Source organism: Colletes latitarsis, chromosome 6 (assembly GCF_051014445.1).
Source record: "Colletes latitarsis isolate SP2378_abdomen chromosome 6, iyColLati1, whole genome shotgun sequence".
Taxonomy (NCBI): domain Eukaryota; kingdom Metazoa; phylum Arthropoda; class Insecta; order Hymenoptera; family Colletidae; genus Colletes; species Colletes latitarsis.
Window position 1 is genome coordinate 16081383 of NC_135139.1, and position 11251 is coordinate 16092633.

Below are 11251 nucleotides of genomic sequence, written 5' to 3' on the forward strand. Positions count from 1 at the left end.
TCGAGGACAATATTTCCGCCGGCACGCGTCGGGAGAAAGTACCAGAGGCGCAAGATTGTTACGTAACTAACCATAAACGATATTGTTAGGCTGGCTACTCGGTGGTCTACGCATCATTTTGCTCGCCAGTCTGCGACGGACGACCGTTGACATCGTTTCGATCGATCCTGGCTCGCGTCGAGTACGCGGCGAGGGTATCAAAGATGGAGGCGGTGCATTCGGTGAAGTACATCGAGACATTTCTCTTTCTCGCGATTCCGATCGACTACGAAGCAGCCTACGATTCGCGATAGGTCGTACAAAATTAGTCGTCGTAAATCCACTCGATCAGGATTCGTTCCGCGTAAGAAACGCTCCGCTGGAAACGGCGGCAGAAGTTAATAAAGTTATTTCGTTCGCCTCGAAGCAGGATCGTGCCAAGGCACAAGGGCAAAAGGGGCACACACCCCCGGGCGCCATGTTATGAGGGCGCAGACAAACAAGTTAAATATAATTATTTTATCGCTATTATTTTGAAAGTAATATTTCTTCTTATACTTGTATCTTCTTATAATTCAAAATTTAAGTCTCAAGTTTCCTAATTTTATTTTCCTAGTTTACTATTTAATCATTATGACGCCACTAACAGACATTAAATAGACACCATAGAAATTACTTTTTAGAAATATAAAATTGTGTTGCCCTGAACAGCAAAAGTTCCTTAGCACGATTCTGCTTGGAGGAACTCCGAAGTGCTTGCAACCACACCCGGGGAGGCAGAAACCCCGCGAACTTTCGAAAGCAATCGTGGGCAGCGCTCCTCGGACTTCGATGCGCATCTCGTGCGCGCGTAAACGGCGATAAAACGCGCGGCGATGATATTTACGGCGCGGTTTTAGCTTCCGGTTTCCATTAATTACGCTGTCTAAGCTTCTTGAGTAGCCGCGGACGTAATAGTCGACCGATTGGCTTGGTTGCTTTTTGAACCGCCTCCGGTGCGGTCACTTTACTCCGCTTTCCTTTCTTTATCACTTTCTCTTCTTTTATAGAGTCACTCTCGGTCGACGCGCTCACGTGCACGCGCGATAAATATACGGGGTGTTTCATAATGCGTGGCGTCTAAGTACTTTGACGATTGACGAGAAACGTAAAAGTAATGAAAGAAGTTCGTGTAAACTGTGCCGTTCGTAACCTTGAATCCGAGTTGGAGTCATTTTGGTGCTCGAGTTTAGCTGCTTACTCTCGTAAAAAGAGCTTGAAATTGCCACCCTCAACATCGATGCAGACTTTAACCCATTGCGGTCGTATGTCGAGTTCAGTTCGATATAGAATATTTTGATCTACTTTACCTTCGTGTAAAATTGTAATTCTACGTAAAGATCTGATGGTTATTTCACTTGTATTATTTTAAATACTACTATATTTTTGTGTCTCTAGTTGAATAACTTAAAGAATTATAACGAATTATAGTACGAAGTCGTTCGATGTGAAATAAAGGAAGTGAGACAACGAGGCTTCCGTCATAGGAGGTACTCAAAGTAATGACTACATCGATGTATCATTGCTATCGTCAAATCATTCCGGCATGTGATAAAATCGACCAGGAAATGATAAGAAACTTACTAGCTTCAGTAGTTTGACGATTGCAGTATCACATCGTTGCTAACAGACACCGATCCAAGCACATTTTATGGCGTAAGAATCGTTATTTTACTCTTCTTTTAAGTGTCAAATGACTTTGTATTACGAATTATTAAAAAATAGAAAACCCTCCAATAACAGAAATATTGCTACATTATGGCTTCCTTGATACGTACAAACGTCTAGAAAAACGATGATTTTTATAGCAATAAACATTTTACTATCTTTTTTTTAAATGTGAGAAAATAAAATATGCAGTAGCATTAATAATTTCATATATAGAACATGCAAAAGGAATGAATAGTACAATTAGAGTATAAACGTAAAGTTTACGACTTAGGGATGGTGGTGGTTAAGATTTCGATGAATTGACCTAATTCTTGCCTGACTAAGGAAAATAATCGAATAATTAGCTTAATAGGTATGCCGTGCCATAAACCTAGTCGACGAGGGTAGTACCGATTAGTTGTAACCCTAACAGGTTGTACCCTAGCAGGTACTCGGTTTCGCGTACCGTAAGCCACCCCTTAGTATTTGTAACGTTATTGATGCACGGACCCCAGGGACCAAAGCACGCGATGGAAAATCCCCGGAGTTGCCAAACGTGGTACCTACCACCTTAGACGTTAAAGTAAAATTGGCATCACTGCACCCCCGCCACGAAAAACCTCGGAGTAGAGAGCTCTGACCATATTGTTTCTTTCTATGTATGAGTATTGAGCTTTCTTAAACTTCGTGAAGTATTTAGTTGCCAGTTGTTAGTCGTTCTGCAAGGGTGGTTCTTCGACCGTAGTCAGCACATTAAATTCAAACGGATATTTTCAAGTGATTGAAAATGAAAGACTAGCTTGTTTAAATGAGGTATAAATTTTGAAGATTGGTGTATTAAACAGAAGAGATTTATATTCTGTATTTCGCATAATCTTAATTCAAAACGGTCCTGGTCCATACATACGTCAACGAACAATTAACGTGTGAAAGTTAAGATATTTAAGCAACAAAGTTTCTTTAGAAAGTTTCATCAATTTGATGCTGCACTATTCATAAATAATAGTTCAAACACCGGTGATAATTGCTCATTTAATGAATAAATAAAAAATTAAAAGCATCCATTAGGAACATAACTACGCCTCTAGAAATTTCACTTTGAAAATATAGTCTTCGACAGATTTTAATAATACCGAATTCTGGATTTGTTTCGAAACCTGGAACTCGTTATTATTAAAATTTAAACATTCTGGAGTTATAGTCGTATTTTCAATGAATTTTAATGTTACTTTTAACTATTGCTTTAATCGTTGAATAATATTTCTTGTCTTTGCTCGATCAGTGACGACAAAAAGAACCTATAATTCATACTTCCGTTATTGTTTCGAGGCTCCACGTGTGATCGAAGACCGAACAGGTGACTTTTTCACGTATCACGGAGACATAGGACGCGTCCGCGACACCCACGATCCGTAAATCATTTCGAAGACGATCCCTCTTCCACGAAACGTGTCGATCGATTCAAGATCGTGAGTCGTGCAAGTGATGCAATCCGTGTCGTCCGCGATCACGAATTGGCGGGACATTTTTTTGTACGGACATCGCGAGGATCACGTCGAGAGGCTGGAGGGAAGATTTACCGACGATAATGGCTTGTTGCAGACACGAAACGATACCTTCCGCGCCGGTCACTCCGCTGTCGAGCGACTCGAGCAGCCCTCTGTCTCCGACGTCGGCGTATTTCACCACGTCCGAGGGAAAAGCCAGGTTCCTGACCAGATACTCGCGCGACGTGACCGTCGAGGGTTTGACGCGCCAGGAGGATGCCCCATCAGTCGTTCCTACGGACAGCCTCGATCTCAGACAGAAAAAGGTATGGTTGCTTTCTATTTTCTTCGTATATGCGAAACTTTGCAACTGGTATCGAAATAAAGATACATACATTGCCGAAATAATTGAAGGCTCAAAGAACCTTGAACATTATTTTATGTTAAATTGGACTTTGCTAAAATTGGTATACGTTATAAAATATTTAAAATTGTTGACTTTATAACTGTTTGAGAAATAGAGTTAACTTTTGTCAATAAACTGTAATGTTAGATTCAATATGATTCTAAGTGCTTAGAGTGTAGACATTGACATTTGATGAAAATTGTGAAAGATATCTCCTATATTTGGTTTATTCTATCAAGTTGTTAAGATGAATGGAGAAACTTTGGAGAAGGATAGAAACGTTACTGTTAGTGACCTGAATATCTCAAGTTGAAACCTAACTAGAGCTACTATCCCAATTACAGCAATCAAATGAAATGTTTCTACTCTAATGGTGACTCAAGAAATTCTGTTTGATCCTATATGTAATTTCTCTCTGGGAGTTCAGAGTTCAGAACGGTCATTACGCTCGTCCGCCGCGAGGCCTTGTACCCATAACGAGTCGGAATCTGCTTTTCATCTGCTTTACTTCTTCATATTTTCTATTAACCCCCCGTCGGAGCTCTACTTTTCACAGCCTGCCGCGATCCTCGTTTTCCACGGTCTCGTATATCTTTCCCTTTCGCGCAGAGTCATCGTGAATCTAATCAGTTAAGCTTTCAGAGTCTTCATTAACGGCACCATAATGTACCCTTCAATTAATCAAAACGTCTCTAACACAGAAATTGGTATGACGATCGTTACATCAACCGGAGAGTAATGCTTTTTTAATTCTTTCGCAATCACGGTCGAAGCAATCGAGTCTTCCTTGATGCGGGGCCGTGAAATCGTACCTTATCGACTTCGTGCGAGCGCAATCGGAACTGCAACCGATTCTCTTCGCAGGAGGAGCTGATGACGAGGCTCGACAAGAAACTGGTAGTCCTCAGGGCTGAGCAAGAGGCCGTGCGAGAAGAGGGAGAGGTGAACGAAGCCCTGGGTGCACGAGTCGCCACGCGGATTTCCGCGGTCGCCCGGACAGCCGAAGCGTCCAAGTATCGGCTTCACGTGGAGGAAGTTGGCAAGATCACGAGTCTTCTTCTAGGTCTCAGCGGCAGACTGGCTCGAGCGGAGAACGCTCTCTACGGAATGCCAGCCGATCATGCGGAAAGAGTGAGTATCGGTATCAATTTCCTTCTCGTTTTCAACATTTTCATTCCAGCAATTCAGCCATTATTGTTAGTGAAATGGTTCGTTCGATTTTTTTACGAAGGCCATTTAAATTCTAGATCGATATAACACGTACTCACATTAGAGTACGTTATGAGAGTTTTTTCTTTCATACTTGCTATTTTTATTTTTTTGACATTAAACGAATTGAGACAGTCCCTTCACCTTTCACTTCGCATAAATTCCTCGCAGCTTCTGTTGCCTTGAAGTCCTGTTTCCAATAGTAATTTCTGACTATTTTCCTTTCTAAACTTCTATCAATACAACATTCTAGTGATTAATCAAAAGACTGAAACTGATACACTATCCGTACGAATCAAATAAATTTAGTCGCTTAAAAATGTCTTGGAAAAATGATACGAGAAACGAAGAAACTTACTGACTACCCTAGTAATACGAGTTATGGAGAACATATTTTTACTTTCCCATTTAGAAGATCTGATTTCATTTTGAGTAAAACTGGTTCATCGAAACGATAATTACTTCTTGTAATTTTTGTAAAAATTCTAAAAAGTTTTTACAATATATTTTAAAGAGCATTTAATTTTACACAAAAAGATCAAACATATTTTCTATCTTTCTTTACAAAGAATAAAATTTAAATAAAATTGTAAGTATTGAGTGATCTCTGCTCTAGATTTGTCTCGTCGATCATTATCAAACAATTAGTTAATCCCCTCATATCTCTTGTAACGGTCTTTCATAAGAATCTGTTGTTAGCAATCACGGTACAAAATAGCTTCTCCGATCATTCGACACGAACAACGTACGCGATTCAGCGATTTTTCATTAAACCGCGGAATTTTAAACGATAATCGAGTGCTTGCACGATTAATTGAAAATTTACCCGGCGTCCTTGTATCCTCGACGTCCCCGTAATCCATACCGGCGTAAAATGATTTACGGTTGTCGAACAGGAAGGTCGAGAAGTACAGATATAATTATTTATCCGTCCAGCGGAAAATCGCGTTGATTTATGAAAGAATTCTTACGCAATACTGTTTCGCGGATAAAAAGTATAATCATTGCGGAAACCTTAAATGGGACGGGTCATCGTACGCTCGCAATACGAAACAATTCGCGATAAGAAAAATTAAATTCAAGCGATTGTTCTCGACTGGTTGCCCAGTCTCTTACTCGTATCTGGCCTACCATTTTCTATATTAAACGTAACACATAACCATTTTTTACTTTTTGACGTCACGTTGACCCACTATACACGTTTTGCTTATCACTTTCATTATGAAATATAATATTTCATATAGGTATTACGCTTAAGCTCTGGTTTAATCGCAACACATCTCTCTACAATTTGATCGTTCGATAAAAGAATCCCTCGAAACCCTCGCGAGATACACTTTTCTCGTTGTTCGCAGAAAATCCTGGAAAGCAAGAGGGACAAGCTGATGGACCAGTTGGAGGAGGCGAAGATCCTGAAGGGGAACATCGACAAGCGAAGCGTGAATGTCTCTACGATCCTGTCGAAGTACCTGAACGCGGAGGAATTTGCCGACTATCAGCATTTCATCAACATGAAGGCGAAGCTGATCGTGGACGGGCGTGAGATTCAGGACAAGGTGAAACTCGGGGAGGAGCAGCTAGCCGCGCTGAGAGAAGCGATCGACTAGTCGTAATAATGAACCGATCGCAAACCGATCGCACGAGAAACGCGTGGCCGCGTTCGTAACGCGCTCGAGCGGCGCGCATTGAAGCAACCATCGCTTGGAATGCACGTATTTTTAAACGTCTCAACCATGAATCAACGATAGGATGGAGCAGGCGTAACTCCATTTGTTCAATGGCGACTCGTCGAATTTCGTAAACGTATTTTACGCGTATCTTCGAATCGGTGAATGGAAAGTGATAAAACCTAATCGGTAGCTTAAAATTATTTTTGAACGCATGTTTCATTGTATATATAATATATGTACTCTTCGAGTCCTAGACGGACGAAGCGTCGTCGATCGTTCTTTACTTGCGAACAAAATTGTAATCGTTTCCGGAATTTTTCATATCTATGCGTAAAATGTCACCGTTCGCGCGAGATTCACGATCTAGATGATCTCTCCTAGCGCCGTCCAGAGACAGCCTAGTCGTTGACGAGCTCGCGTCTATGGTCCGCGAACGAAAAAGAGGATAAAAGTCATAAAAAGAAGATTCTTGCGTGCACGGGTGACCTCGAACGAGACCGTTCGTAATTCGCGAAATTCGATGTACCCGTTCGATCCGTTACGCGATGCGTGCGAGCGTCGAAATCTCTGACCGGCGTGGAAATGTTTCGCGGCACGCGTGTTCAGTGTTATCGGGTCGAATAAAAATTTTCACGCGTCCCAAGCGAGCTAGCCGTCTATCCGAAATTCGTACGTAGGTTTTCTCGACGATGAAACCGCAGTGGCGACGCTCGAGAGGAATAGAGCTCGACGGTCATTCCTGTTCGCTGCTGTAAACAGAGAAACAGTTGACCGCGGTCGTGCACAGCTTACGGATAGGTTTTCGTTCTACCTGTGCGGCGCAATATTCGTTCGTGGCGGCACGTGTCGCGGGATTCTTGACCTAGAATTACTTCTGGTGCCTTCTTATATACGATATGTGATATAAGGGTAAGGAGTCACGTGGTCGTGAGATATATCTGAACGATACAGGCAAACCGAGCGACGCGGTAACATGTATATAACGAAAGAAGAAGAGAAAGGTAGCTTTAAGAGGTGATACATTGTAGGAACCACGCATATACACCACGCATACATTCACATACACACAGACACAGTGACAAGAGGTGCGCGAACGCGCACGAGACACGCATCGTAAACCATTATACATGCTCACGTATACAACGATTACTATTTTTTACGTTTTGTTCTAACCCCAGGGGCTCTCGTGAGCCCCTATGACGCTTGTGATCTTACTTACTTCTGTACGACCGTACCAAGGACTCTCGAAAACGGATACGAAGTTAGATCGAAAGGATTTCGAGCCTCTATGGTGGTCTTACGAAAAATTTTATGCCTCGGTCGTTTTCGAAACTATCATTCGTTGCTCCTATTCCCTCCACAATTTTCACCTTTGTTTCGCGAATGCATCCAGTCTTCTCCGTTTTGATCGTTCCGTAACGATCGCGATCGATCTCGACCAGAGATAAGCAAGGTATCGATATACAAATTTCAACCGTTTACGCGTTGTTTTGTTCTGATAAGTGTTAAGTCTGAATTCGCGTGAAACGAACAAAAATTTATAAAGTGGGATTATTCGTTGTCTATCGTTTGACTAAAGTTTTTCCCATCTCTGATATCGAAGACCAGATCCAGGGGACGGAGAAGACGCTACGGACGAAATTCGAAGGGATGAATCCTCCGGTTTTTTGAGCTCGGTAATGAAATATTTACTCGTAGACTCAAAGATTCCGAGATGGAATCCGTCTTCTTAACCGTTCCAGCGAACGGTTCGCGGCGTGGTCGCGCCAGTGGTTGCCAATTTTGGCAAAATTTGTAATAGACGTAATAGTAATTGAAATGTTCGAAACTTTAAGCGGCGATGAAGTGGACGTTATAACACAGCCTAGCTCTCGTTCGCAATTATTGTTACTATAATTGAAATTAATGTCATAGTTAGAAATCCGATTGAAAGTGTTTATAAATAATGTAGTAATTTTGAAGTAATTGAATTTATCTATTTTGGAATATTCCAAATTAATCAGCAGCAGACAGGAATAGAATTGTGTTTCTGATGAAATGTCACGTGTATTCTATTAAAAAATTCGTGATTCTTTTGCTGTCACAGTATTTAAGATTGATGAAATTTAATTACGAGACAATTCGTAAATGGTGCGGGAGCACGATCTGCCAGGCGAGCCGTGTCGCGAGGGACGGAGAGCAAAATTTGTAACGCATGTGAAAGACTGAGCAGAGGGCATAAAATTTTGCGGCACATTATAGTCAGTTTCTGTTCCTCGTTTGTTTCTCGATGTTCGCATGATATAACGGCGGCGGTACTGTAATCTCGTCGTCCGACCTGTCGGAAATCGGCCACATTTTCGTAATCTGCTTGTAAGCAGCGTTACGTGTCGCGACTCATCGCGACAGACGCGCGCGGAAAAAGAAATTGTATATAAAACGAGTTTTCATTCGATGATAGAAGAAGAAAAAAACCATGGTGCTCTGCATAATCTATTTTTTACGAGAAGAAACGTTCCATTAATGCGTAGGCTATTTACTTATACTCTAAGGTCATTAATATTTAATAGTGCTCCACTGTGTACATACTCTCTACAGCATACAATTTAGTTTTTAACGTGATGCGAGGAGAACCCGTTTAAACAGTCCACATGCTGCACACGCGTTCATACGTATGACACATGTATACACACACACACACATACACACACACGTACACGTACGTCACACATATACACACGTAAGCGACGACACTAGGTCGTTGATAGTCTGACAATATTATCGCATATTTCGAATGTATTACGAAATCATTACGATAACTACCTTTCCCAAACTCGCTTGCAATAAATAACACGTTGGAAATTAAACGTGCACTTTTCTTTTGTAGTGGAGCAAGAAGATCCCACAAATTACTACATTTACGGTAAGTAACGCAGCACAGTGATCTTAAATAAATGAGAAGCAGGTGGTAAGAAAGCCTTATGCTGACACCGAGTTTTCTTTGAATATCACTTCAGAAAATAAGTTTTATTATTTTCACGATTAAAGACGCGCGTATTTTTTTGATAAAGTATCAAAATAATTAACAGATATCATTAAAAATTTCAAGATTTATACGGTAGTTCTTGTGCACTCTAAAATTAGCAACCATTGTTTTAGTGTAATCGTGTATTATAGTAAAGATGCTATAAATTGCTTTAAAGTTTTTTAATTTAAAAAGTGGATTTCGTTGAGACGTTGTGAACATAGATTGAAAATTTTGATTATTGAGTCGAATTTTATATCCAAGCAACGGCAGCACGCGACTTTATTGATCAAGGGCGTTCCAGTTAATCTACTTCTTCTACGGTTGGACCGTCCGATACACTTCCGGTCTGGCGATCACAACTTCCATCGTAGCTTCCGTACAATTTTGTTAAAATAGGATCGCAAACCTGACAAATTAAAAATCTATTTTACTTCCCAGTCTATTAGTATAAAAAAGTATTAAACAATATTTTCGTATGTGAATTTTTTTCTCGAAAGTGCGTAAAATCTTGGGGGTATGTGTATTTACCAAAAATGATTGTAATTGACCCCCGGAACCAAAAATAATTTTTTTTAAACGATTTGAAATTTTTTTTTCGCTAAAAAATTTCAGCACCTATCCCTTGCCGATGTTTCTTAAAAATTCGTTTTTGATTTTTAATAAATACGTATGACGGCCTACGAAAATGTTGTCTGATACTTTTTTGTAGGTATCCATGATCTCTACTTCAGAAATAAAGTTCAATGGAATACATTCACTATTGTAGGAGTTATGGTCGTTTGAAAATTGCACTTTTTAATCCCTTCCATAGTCAACTCACATGTATTTACTCACACACTACGGGCTGTCTGCCCATCAATGCTAATTTAGTGAATAGTTCCTCAACTGACCGCTATCCATGAGAGGAGGACACTAAAATCACCTTCGAATTTTCAAGCCGGTATGGCAGTTAGATTGGGCCACGAAAGTCCATAATGTGTAAGCACATACGAGGTATACGAGTAGACCTTTCACCCAATGTATTTCTTCGGCCTATTTTTCTGAAGCTCTAGAGCCCCATTACCATTTTTGTGTCACTCGCAGCATTACCAACAGATTTAGAAATGAATTTCAATCCCTGCATAATCAACTCACATGTATTTACGCACACGTTACAACTGTCTGCCCATCAACACTAATTCAGTGAATAGTTTCTCAACTGACAAGGACGCTAAAATCACCTCCGAATTTTTCGCTCGGCATGGCAATTGTTCGAACTGATATACAAAAAGACATGTATTAAAAAAAATTAACGAATAGAAAATGAGTAATACTACAGATACGGAGGTTATACATATGTGTCTTGATAAATCTAAATATTGATTCATAACAGTGTTATCAGACGGCAGATCGGTGCCCAGAGTAAGCTTACCCCTCCATTTACACACGCCAATTCACAGCCATGCGTACGTGAGCTTATGTGCTTTGAACAGCTTTGGGAATTCAAGAAAGAAGGCGAATGTGAGTCTTTCTTTCTTGCTTTCGAAACAGCTAAAATCCGATTTGTGTCAACCTGCATACGATTTTGAGGCTCAACTGCCCAGACATTTTTATTTTCCAACCCATGTATACCTATTACACATAAACCAGGTAAAGAATAGACCTATCACTAGTGGGATGAACGCTATCGCTGTACCATGAGTGTTTTATAACATGAGATACACTCTTTCGAAGTAGAACAAAATGTTAAAAAGATCATGCATCAAATTGTAAGGGGATCCTCGTAAGAAGGCAATCTTCGTAATGGTTTTAATAGGTCGATGAT

General features: G+C 40.5%; 1 protein-coding gene across 2 annotated transcripts in view; it reads left to right on the forward strand.

The window, feature by feature from the left end:
• Shrm (shroom) overlaps nt 1–9318 on the forward strand; it is a 221458-nt gene extending 212140 nt beyond the window's left edge. The window contains exons 11-13 of one of the 2 annotated variants that reach the window (XM_076767551.1): nt 3271–3481; nt 4426–4692; nt 6126–9318. In XM_076767551.1, the coding sequence (XP_076623666.1) occupies nt 3271–3481; nt 4426–4692; nt 6126–6377 (730 nt within the window). In that variant the 3' untranslated portion in view covers nt 6378–9318. The remainder of the gene's footprint in view (nt 1–3270; nt 3482–4425; nt 4693–6125) is intronic. The other variant, XM_076767552.1, reaches the window with a different exon arrangement.
• Nucleotides 9319–11251: the final 1933 nt, after the last annotated feature.